The sequence below is a fragment of the Rhinolophus ferrumequinum genome, chromosome X, assembly GCF_004115265.2.
Source record: "Rhinolophus ferrumequinum isolate MPI-CBG mRhiFer1 chromosome X, mRhiFer1_v1.p, whole genome shotgun sequence".
NCBI lineage: Eukaryota > Metazoa > Chordata > Mammalia > Chiroptera > Rhinolophidae > Rhinolophus > Rhinolophus ferrumequinum.
In genome coordinates this window covers 73,756,879-73,768,933 of record NC_046284.1, presented here as the reverse complement: position 1 = coordinate 73,768,933, position 12,055 = coordinate 73,756,879, and the positions used below count along the sequence as shown (strand labels likewise).

Sequence of the window (12,055 nt, the reverse complement as noted above, 5' to 3'; positions counted from 1 at the left end):
CGGCAATTTCTTTCAACTAGAAACATTACAGTGTGTTTTCATCCACCTTATTCACCAAATCTGGCACCATGTGACTACTGGCTATTCCCCAAAGTCAAAATCATGAAAGGAAAATGTTTTGAAACAATTCAGGACATTGAGGCAGCCACAACAGCTCAACTAAAGACATTCACGAAAGAGGACTTCCAGAACTGCTTCAGAAAGTGGCAAGGACAATGGGATAAGTGTGTTCGAAGTGAGGGGGAGTATTTTGAGGTGGATTAATGGCAATGCGTCTTTTACTATAATACATTTTTTTGTTTAAACATTCACCGTATTTTTGGTCACACCTCGTAATATCTATAAAAGAACACTATTTTTAAAAGTCAAATCTGATATGGCTGATAAATAAAACTATGAGCAGTTATCTTTAGATCAGAACCATTTATATTTCTAGATTTAAGTAAGCCATATTAACAATTTAACAATTTTTTATTGAACGCAAAAGAACAAAACTACATTTCCCACCAACGGAAAAATAAGAAAATTCTATTTCATAGATATTTTAGTCTGCAAGAATCTCTTCTGTGGCTCCCCAGTATGTTCCAATATAAACAAACCTACCCTTTAAGTAGAAAGGACAAAGAATCAAGTATAAACACAATGGAAAATTACCACATTGAAGTCACACCATACAGTCAAGTACCAAGAAAGTTACATAGGTTTAAACCAAATTTACCAAAAAAGTAATTTCTCATTTCATTAGCCAGTGAAAATAATCTTCATTTATATACTCTGTCATTTACAGTAGGGAACATATATGAATGGTGAATACTTAGCAAAAAAGAGTATCCATAATTGCACTTTGAATGCCTTCATGACTTAGCAATGGAAAGATTTTTCTAAACAGATCTGCTCTTCAATAGAAATTAATGAAATATTAAAATTATTTCATGGACCAATCATGCAGTAAGTAATGAAAAAATACCTTACCTACTTAACCTAGGTTAGTAGTATAGTACTTACTGAAATATAGCTTGGTCATGTCTGCACATTTGAGACTGCTATACATGGTCAGACAATTAAGTTCCCGAACTCATCCCAGAAAAAGTGCTACATACCTCTGCTGAATAACACTACAGTCACCTTCGAAGTACTCCCCTTGGGAAGCTATGCCCCGATGCCAGCACCTAGTCCACCCTTCAAAGCAATTTTGGAACTCTTTTTCTGGAATGGCCATCAGAGCTGTCGTCGTATTACCCTCGGTATCCTGAATGTCATCAAAATGTCTTCCTTTCAATATTTCCTTTATCTTCAGGTAAAGAAAGAAGTCATTGTGAGCCAGATCAGGTGAGTAGGGAGGGTGTTCCAATAGGGTGTCCCTATTTATTTACTGGCTAAAAACTCCCTCACAGACTGTGCTGTGCGAGCTGCTGCATTATCGTGATGCAAAAGCCATGAATTGTGGGAGAAAAGTTCAGGTTGTCTAACTTTTTCACGCAGCCTTTTCAGCACTTCCAAATAGTAAACTTGGTTAACTGTTTGGCCAGTTGGTACTTCATAATAAATAATCCCTCTGATATCAAAAAATGTTAGCAACATCATTGCAACAAGTTTGTGAACTTAATTGCCCAATGTCATATCAGAAAATTGCAGGCATATGTTAATCTGTTCGTGTCAGTGGTAAAACAGAAATATTTCTGGGGAAATGGAAAGTAGTACAGCTAGCCATCAAATGCTTTTCCCCAAGTAGTCTGGCCTTCCAGAGTTTATTCTTCTTTATGACCTTAGGACTTCTCAGTGCCCTCACCCACTAGGTTGTGCGTCCAACTTCCATTGGACTAGAAACTGTTCGCATAGCTAGGAAAAACATTTTATTCTAACATTTATTTCCACTTCATTTCTTCCAGTTATTAGAGAGTTTTTGTTTAAAATAAAAGAACAAACACATTTAACCAGGGCTTACAGTAGTTGTTACTTGAATTGGTTCAAATTTGTTTTTGTTGTTGTTGTTGGTTCCTTTAAAAATGTAGGCCAAGATTCTCAAAAAGCAGTCAACATTCCTATGGAAAATGTAAATGATACTAAGTCCAGGTAAATTAATCTTTTAAATTACAGTGTAACAAGGGTAGAGTTGAAATAGAATCATTAAAAATGTGTTTCAAATTTCTTTGAAAATATGAAAGGTTAAATTTCTCTGAATCTTAACAACAGTGATATTTAGCAAAGAAAAAATTTAAAAATTGAGCAAACCTTAACTTCTCGGATTTAATGTTGTAGATTTTTTTTCTAGTTATATTGGGAAATTATCATTGAAAAATTGTTTTAAATTTAAGGAAGTCAAATGGTCATTAGATTACTGGGTAAATATTCCAATAATTTAAAATTTAAAAGCAGATTAAAAGTCAACTGTATTTCTGCTTGAACAATAAAACAAACAGAAAACATAAAACACAAAAAATAGCACTCTCCATTGTATGACACTAAATGAGGTGTTTCTGGCTATGTCACCATTTTAAGTAAACATGTTCTTCCTTTTATTTTTATGCATTACATGTGAATGCAGACAGGGGTTTAAAATTGCTTCGAATTAAAAAGAAACCAAAACCTTTATCCTATACATTATTCTGCATAAAGTACTTTATTTCTGTAGTACTTTGGTGCTAGATTTTTAATGTAATTTTTTAGGAAGATGTTTCATATACAAGCTAAGACATCTACAAATAAAAAGGTCCCTCACACTTTTTAACATAATATATAAAACTGTAAAATCTGTCAAGGTGGAAACTCTCTGGAATTTCTTAAAGTATTGGAAAGTACAGCACGGCAAAAGAAAGCATTATACATAAATAGTGTTTAAGCATTCTGTAATATATGGTGTTTTTAGTGTAACTGGAGTACAACTTATCTATATATACACAAAATATTTCAGAAGCAGGTGATGTAAACAAAAGCACTGGTTCTTTAAATTACACTTGATCACGTAGACGAGCAAGTCTCTGTGATAGTTCATCCTGGAGGAAACAAATTTTAAGTCATAAGACTGACAAATGTAAATCACTAATATTTTAAATAGCTCACATTTTTAAATAAAATTAAAATATTTTCTCAGAAATTCACATAAGAACCAAAATTAAGAATGTATTTTTATCAAATATGTGGTGATGGAAGGAGAACTGACTCTGGGTGGTGAACACACAATGGGATTTATAGATGATGTAATACAGAATTGTACACCTGAAATCTATGTAACTTGACTAACAACTATCACCCCAATAAACTTTAATTTAAAAAAAATTATTTTTTTAAACATTTCAAAATAAGTGGAGAACTTAACAGAGCAGAAGCTATGAAGGGGAGCTAATTCAATCTCTAAATGAAATGTGCATGCAAATAGAAAATATCCATCACTGAGGTGCTAAAGGCTAATTGCATTTTGCTAATTAATGATGTCATATTATAGTATAAAAAGACTCTTTATAAAAGAATAAAGGTACATATATATATTTATTTACATATATATATAAATACATACATAACATATATGCAATTCATGCATCAAGTTCATACCAATCAAGATAAAATCCAACTTCTACCTGTTCCGTGGAAGCAACACTTGTGCCAACAGATCCTGTCTGACCCTGTGGTAGTTCCATATTGAGATCAAGGCTACAATTTAAAAATAATTAGCATAAATGAATGTTAATATAGGCATTTTCCTCCTTACGTAATTATAAGCAATAAAATAGGCTTATTACAAACAAATATTCCACATAGTATTTTACCTCAATTTAAATATTAATAAAACTGGCTAAATTTTATAAATGTAAACAGACCTTAAACATCTTTCGAATGTCTACCTCAGGATAAAGGAATTGGCTACTTTTAAAGCATTTTTTGTTGAGCCCTAATGGTGACCCATGTAGGTGATAATCTTACGATAGAAAAACTAATAAAAGACAGGAAAATGATCTAGTCGTCTGAACAAAACACCAAAAGAAGTCATCCTATGTATTCAATTTACTGGAAGTTACTACATGATCCACACTGTAAAGGAAAATTAATATGCAAAGATAAAACAAGCTAGATAAATGTAGCCTCAGGATCCATATCTAACATTTGAGCTAACTTCAAGTTCAGTATGTCTAGCTCTTGAGCTGCCCTTAGTAGGAATCATTACTTGCATCCACCCATACAATTGAGGTTTAGAAAAGTTAAGTACACCTGCCCAAGATCACCCTAGTGACAGAGAAGATTTGAACCTAGGTTTGTCTGCCTCCAAGGCCTGTGATTTTAATTTCCATTATAACCGGAGACTCCTATAGGATATAAACTAGACTTTCTGCCTGTCTCTCAACTACTGTATACTGACTTCAGTTTGAATACACTGTACAGGGAAGAAAGTAACTTTAACAGCCATTAGGAGAGTTTATAGACAGGTTATTATTTATAAAGTAAAGATACACTATACTAAAATTTTGTTGAGGAAATCACAAATTCAAACAGAATTCAGATACTTAAACATCTTTGAGAATGGGCATCAGTATTTCAACATCAGTGATTTTACCTATTTCTACTGCTCCAGTCTCCACTCTTTATTGATATAACTAATCTCTCTAGATTTTGGGTTCCAACCCCTCCACTACCCCAGGAACATTTGGCAGCATCTGGATGTGTTTCTGACTGTCACAACCTGGGTAGGGGTGCTACTGGTATCTTGAGGGTAGACGCCAAGGATGCTTCTAAACATCCTACAAGGCAAAGGACAGCCTCCAGGAATATCTAGCCCAAAATGTCAGTAGTATCAAGGTTAAGAAATCCTGCTCTAAATCTTACTAAAAATGTGTCTACTGAACTTGATTCCCACTGAGGGTCAGCAAGGCTATAATGTGGCAATATTCATTTTACAAGACCCTCTTTGCTATATTTTCAAGCCCTATGTTCTTATTTAGTCTTTGGTAGGAACGGAAACAAGTCCTTAGCCTCATTTTACTACAATGGAGTCTTCTGACACACAATACCTTGATCTCTTTTGTAATACTTAACAAAAATCACCTTTCTTGCTATCTTCCCTGTTGGTATGTGGGCTACGTCAGGCCACTAACAAAGCAAAACAGTGTACAACCTAACCATCAGCTCTGCTCTTAAATATTGCAAACTTGATTAACTTGGGTTTTAATTCACTAATGATACATTAGTGATCTAAACAGCTGACAAACTTAACTGTTCATTCTACGTAATCAAGATACAAGAATACTATTCACCAACTCTATTTTCCAGGTGTCTTCAAATTTTCTCCTTCCAGGAGAAAAGAATAGAATATATGGACCCTATTTCAATCTACTACTCTACCTTTAAGGATAAAGTATAAAACTTTAGTATCACCCAGTTTTATCTTTATCTTTGAAAAAATATATATTTTAATCTTTCCCTACAATGGTCTCCTGAACTAAATAATACACTAGAAAACACTGATATAACATGATTTCTGTAGCACAGATACTATCATGGTCAAGTCATTCCCCACAAACACGAAGGGCCTGAAATAAACAGCCCATTAATAGATACCCTATTTCTAATAGCAGTACAACAAAGTGTGTCAATTATTTATTTATTTTTTAAAACTATATGACCAGCTGCAATGATGCAATGCTACCATCCTTTAAACCCCTGGGACATTTTGCCACATATTGCTCAGTTTGCAGAAATCAAACTGGGCTTAAGACTTAATGGCCTGATCATAGCAGCATTTCTTTTTATAAAAAAAAGAATCCAAATATTTGATATATGCTGAACACAGAAGGTATCGAGAAAATGTTTAAACTCTCCTGACTCATTCAATTATCTTCCTCCATTTCTTATCACACACTAAATTAATGTATCTCCAGAGATTTTTAAGAAAATACTGGAATGTTCTGAACATTTTTGTAAGCATGGTAAAGAGCTGGATGACTATTTCAAGGGTCCTTCCAACACTAAATCCTAGGGTCAAAAACCTAACTCTAACCATTGGTGCTGAATACAAATATTTTTATCTACATTACATAATTTTAGGACCTCCTGATATCAAATCAAGATTATCTAAAACATCTGAATAACTTCTTACCCAGCTTCATCTGCCATTTCCTGAAGCAGCATATCCACTTGATTCTAGAAAGAATATGAGAATTTGTATTTTAACGACTATTGCTTTTTGGGTGGTTTCTGTTTCTGATTTTGCTTTAAAAAGGGGGAACTGGCCTATAGTTTTTAAAAGAGAAATTTAAAAAATATATTGTTTACCACTAGAGGGAGCTGAATTATTTCAAGAAAGATTTATTAATATTTCTGAATAATGTTAAATGTAAAGCCTTAAACTATGAGGTTATGTAAAAAATATTAGCAGTGATATTCACATATAATTTGAATCTGGGTAATGTAGCTCTCAGAGTAAACCAATTTATAAAGCTTTTTTCTAATCCACTTTGCTTGTATTTAAACAGATTTGAATTTTAGATTAATCATAACCGTTCTTTTAGTTGATACAAAATTGATATTAAAGATTACTCTTTAAAAATATCTAGAGATGAATAAAATATAAGTATATTGAGATACTTACTGCAGTACAGGAGTTCTCAGGAAATAGTCTGATTAATCAAAAAAAACTCTTGTTTTTGGGGCGGCCAGACGGCTCAGTTTGTTAGAGCGCAAGCTCTGAACAACAGGGCTGCCAGTTCAGTTCCCACATGGGCCAGTGAGCTGCGTCCTCCACAACTAGATTGAAGACAACGAACTGCTGCTGAGTCCCTAGTGGGGTGGCCAGATGGCTCAGATGGTTAGAGTGCGAGCTCTTAACAACAAGGTTGCCGGTTCAATTCAGATGGTGGGCTGTGCCCACTGCAACTAAGATTGAAAATGGTGACTGGACTTGGAGCTGAGCTGCGCCCTCCACAACTAGATTGAAGGACAACGACTGATGGGTCCTGGAGAAACACACTGTTCCCCAATATTCCCCAATTAAAAACAAACAAACAAAACCTCTTGTTTTTAACTTAGTGGTTAAAAATATTTTGGACATACAAGTGGGATTTCTAAGATGAGTCCCAGCTCTTCCATTTGCAAGGTGTATGATTTTAGCAACTCACTACCCTTGTTGTTGGCCCTTAACTTTCTCTTGTTCTCATTTACTTTTAAAATATTTCCAAAATGCAGGAAAAGTTCAGAAAATAATAGACTGAATGCTTATGTGCATTTACATTTGGTAAAAAAGATTTACTTTATATCTAAAATACCATTATTTGTGTGTTTTAAATTTACTTAAATAGTACTATAATATGTATACTATTCTGCAACTTGCTTTTCTCATTCAGCATTGTAAGATCTAATTATATTGAGATCTAAAGATCTAGTTTATTCACATTCACTCCTATATAATACTACAGTATATAAATACTTTCAATTTTACTTATCCATTCAATTCTAGACATTCAGACTTTTTCCTTAAATTCTCCTGATTACAGACAACGGTGCAATGAACAGTCTCATGTATAAGTATTTTTGTACACATGTAGAGGTTTCTTTGTGTATAAATTTGGAAGTAGAAATACTAGATTGTAAGTTACATGCACTTTCATACACTCTGATTTATCCAAATATTAATTGAGGACCTACTTTATGCCAGATATTGTTTTAAGTGCTAGGAATGCATCAATGAACAAAAATGATTAAAAAAAAAATCCCTGTCTTTGTTAAGCTTACATTCTCACATGTGCATGTGAAAGAGGGGGGCAATTAAAACTTTTTAAATAATTATATGGTATATTAGAAGGTGATAAGTACTACGGAGAAAAATAAAGCAGAGATGTAGGAAGTATAAGGAATGGCGGGTGTGCTGTTGTACTTTTAAGTTGGATGGTTAGGAAAGATTGATTCATTGAGAGAAAATAACATCTGCACAAAGAGCTGAAGGAGATACGGAGTGGGCAACGAGGATGTCTGCTAGATGGAGGAAGAACATTCAAGCAAAGGAAACTGCAAGAGGAACGGCTTTGAGACTGAAATGAACTTGGTGTGTTTGAGAAATAACAAGGAGGACAAGTGCCTAAGAAGAGTGCTGAAGAGTAGTAGGAGATAAGGTTAGAGAAGCAGGGAGAGGCAGATCCCACAGGACCTTACATACAGGCCATTGTAAAGAATTTAGCTTTTATTTTGAAGGAGATGTGGAGCCACTGGAGGGTTTTGAGCAGAAGAGTGACATGATCTGAGCTGTTTACAGGATCACTCTGGCTATGTTAAGAACAGATTGTAGATATTACCAAATTGCTTCTCCAAAGTGGATATGCCAATTTAAATTCTAACTTCTCAGTAGCAGAGTATGACAATTTGTGCCCTAAATGTGTTCAACCCTCTCTGTTTCTGTTCTAAGTTTTGGTTCAGTTTTTATGGAGAATGTTTTGTATATATTTGAATGTCCCCAGCACCTAACCCAATATCTGAAACAGGAGAGGTCATTCAATAAATGTTGGGTGAATGAATCTCAAGATTTTCAGAGCTAAAAGACATTTAGAAATCATCAGATCCAACCCCTAATTTTACAGCTAAGCATACTGAGGTACACAGGTACACGTTTATTATTTATTAATAAATAAATATCTTAAGGTCACAAATTTAATTAGTGGTAGAGTGGGGATTAGAAATCCAAATGTCCTGACTTCAAGTCATTTTTCCAATTCATCTGTGTTTCTTAAAATCACCTGGGGATCACTTAAGGTGAGTGAATAAGAATCAGAAACACTAGGACAGTGCTTCTTAAACTCAGTGCATTAAAAATCATCTGAGAATCTTAATAAAATAATTCTAATTCAGTATGTCTGTGGATGGGGTCTGAATGTCTGCATTCCTAATGAGCTTCCAGATGATACTGATGTTCCTAATTCTTGAACAAGATTTTGGGGATCAAAGCTCTAGAGAAGGTAGAAAAGTAATGGCTAAATATATGCTTACTATAAGACATACGCATGAATTCTTTCTTCTTAACTCTAAAACTTGAATATAGCTTGTTCTCTTATTATGTACCTGTTAGTGAAAAGAGTTGTCTGCAAATATTGATGGATGGTTGCTGATTTCTTCCTAACCTATTTTGTAAATTATATTTTTTCCATATTAGCATCCCAAGTAGTAGTAACAAGTTCTTTGTTTATTTGATTAACCATGTGATAGGTACTAGGATCAAAGAGAAGAGTGATAATGAAATTTTCTATCTGAATATTTAAATTTCAAAAAACTGTTTCTGGCTTGTGTCATATACAAACTAGTTTCACATTTTAATTAATTTTCTCTGTAGCACATCTCTAAGTTGTTAAGTTTAGTAAACATCCTAGTTTTCTGAAAAATAATTGATCTTGTGATTTACTATGCGTTCACCTGTGACTTGTGCATAAATAACATACCTAAAGAATAGGAAGGAAGCAGAAAAATATTTGCAATGAGATGAATTAGCTGAGGCTCAGGATAATACTTAATACCCACTGGCCTCAGTTAGCCTCTATTGTAATGCCTTCATCAGTAAGAACCACTGACAGCAAGGAAAAATCAAGTTCCAAACACTCTGAGACATGTGACCTAGTATGATTCTTAGAACTTCAAAACAAAATAGGGAATATCATCTTGCAACATGTTCTCAGGAATCCAGGGGCAGAGCATAACTTCCTACTTGCATTTTGGAGATACACCATGTTTACTTTGCATTCTAGAGATGATTTAGGCTCACAAAGCCATTCTATTTTGAAGTTCGGTAATTTAAAAAAGTTATTCTAAGTAGAGAAACTATTCTTACTTGTGGTGTTGTTAGGGTTGTAGTGCTACTCATTGTGTCTTCCATTTGTTGTGTTTGAACATCCAGTGTTTCAAACTGGTGTTCAAATTTGTCCATGAGGGAAGAAATCTGTAAAAAGAAATATAACCATAAGAAAAACTTACAGTTAAAAGATGCTATCTGACATCAAATACACATATATATTTTTTTACCTTTTCAAGGTTCATACTCCTCAATGTAGCATCCATAGACTTAACTACACCTGCCATGGACTTGGTTACCTATTGGGAGTATAAAAAAAAAAAAAAAAAAAAAAGTTTGAAAGTACTATAAGTAATCTCAAAATGTATGTAGTCTCTTAAATACATTACTTACAGACCAACTTATAAAATTTGTCTACCCTTTCCTAAACAGTAAAAATACGGTATGTATTTCTGGTCTAGACACCGACCAACTTTTCACTGGAAGACAAGTAATAGACCATAGTTTAAAATCCACTGACAAAACCGTTTTCCTCATCAAGCACTCTGACTATGTCTCTCTTGCCCATGAAGGCCTTTACCAGCACCATGTAGCACCTTGCAATGGATTTACATTTCTGACAACTCCTAATACTCTCATTAAACTTAAATCAAGAGTTACTACTGTTTATAGGTATCAAGCCTTACCTTGCCCATTGTTACTGCAGTTTGAACTCTGGCTGCCACAGCATCAACCCTAGCACTCATTCTCAAAAAATTAATTGCTTGGTTCTTCTGGCGGATTGCATTTTCAGCATGTATTCTTGCAATTTCTGTATTGCCTTTCTGAATGGCCTGTTTTAAGCAGAGCAAAAGTAAGTAATGGTGAAGACAAAGCGCAAAAGTAAATATTGGTAAACAAAGGAAGCAAAACTACAGATATTTTAAAAAGAGAAAACAACCCCAAATTAACTTATTTTTAATAATATTTAAGAGCTTTAACAATCAGTTTTTAAGGAAATAAATGGAGAATTATAGTTCTTTTTTTAAAATTTTTATTGGGGTGACAATGGTTAGTAAAGTTACTTAGGTTTCAGGTGTACAATTCTGCAATACATCATCTATACATCATCTATACACTGTGTGTTCTTTAATTTTTAAATTATGATTAGAAAATATATACTTGTTAATATTTTAAGAAATTGGAATATAAAGTTTAAAACATTTCCCATAATCACATCACTGAGCCATTACCACCGTTAATATTTTAGTGAGTATATAGTATTCCAAGTACAAAAACCTATTCATTCCAATATAAATTTATTTCAAAAGTAAATGCATAAAGCATACTGTTTTCTCACCTAATATTTAAAAAGACATCTTTTTAAATCAAATATATAACTACATCATCATTTCTAAAGCCTGTGTAGTATGAATGTGCCATTAACCAGAGCTTTCTCGTATGTGGTACAACTACTACTGATGGTACATGAAATGATATTAGATGTTATATAGACATAAGTATCTTCATTTTAATTATGCATTTATTTAAATGTATATTTGAAATGGATGTAACTAACATAAATTCATGCTTTTCGTACTATAAGAACTTTGGGCAGGGCTAAAGTTAAAAGCCAATTTAAAGGAAAATGTCAAATAGTTCAGATGGTCCTCCAAAAAAGCAAAGTCGAGAAGGTACAGAAGTGACTGAAATTTGAGAACATGGATTGATTAAGATCCCTGACTGCTGGGTAGTTAGTCTGTTTCCAATTTTTCAATAATACAAGCAGCAATGTGATAAATACGTGTACACTAGGATATGCAACCTCACACACTTCCCAAGTTTTTTTTTTCCCCTAGTTAACATCCGTGGCCATACATAGTTACAATTCTTTTGTGATGAGCATTTTTAAGATCTACTCTCTTAGAAACTTTCAAATATACAATATAGTATTATTAACTATAGTCATCATACTATACATTACATCCCCAGGACTTATTTTATAACCAGAAGTTTGTACCTTTTGACCAACCACCTACACCCACTTCACTCAAACCACCCCGCCAGCCCTCAACAACCACCAGTCTGTTCTCTCTATCTGAGTTTCTTGTTTTTTTTTAAAGATTCCACATAAGTGAAATCATATGGTATTTGCCTTTCTCTGTCTGACTTATTTCACTTAGCATAATGCCCTCAAGGACTATCATGTTTCAAATGGCAGGATTTCCTTCCTTTTTTATTGTTTATTTTGGTTTGTATCCTTTCAGTGTAATACATCATAGCCATGAGTACAACTATATTCTGAGTACTGTGAATCCTCCT

General features: G+C 33.7%; 1 protein-coding gene across 1 annotated transcript in view; it reads right to left on the bottom strand.

The window, feature by feature from the left end:
• Nucleotides 1–1,488: 1,488 nt before the first annotated feature.
• The window catches only part of LOC117026587 (charged multivesicular body protein 1b-2), a 28,313-nt gene continuing 17,746 nt past the window's right edge, over nt 1,489–12,055 (bottom strand). The window contains exons 3-8 of the mRNA XM_033113442.1: nt 10,441–10,587; nt 9,985–10,053; nt 9,794–9,901; nt 6,086–6,129; nt 3,576–3,648; nt 1,489–2,993 (exon numbers count right to left, since the gene is read on the bottom strand). Coding sequence (XP_032969333.1) covers nt 2,949–2,993; nt 3,576–3,648; nt 6,086–6,129; nt 9,794–9,901; nt 9,985–10,053; nt 10,441–10,587 — 486 coding nt within the window. The 3' untranslated portion in view covers nt 1,489–2,948. The remainder of the gene's footprint in view (nt 2,994–3,575; nt 3,649–6,085; nt 6,130–9,793; nt 9,902–9,984; nt 10,054–10,440; nt 10,588–12,055) is intronic.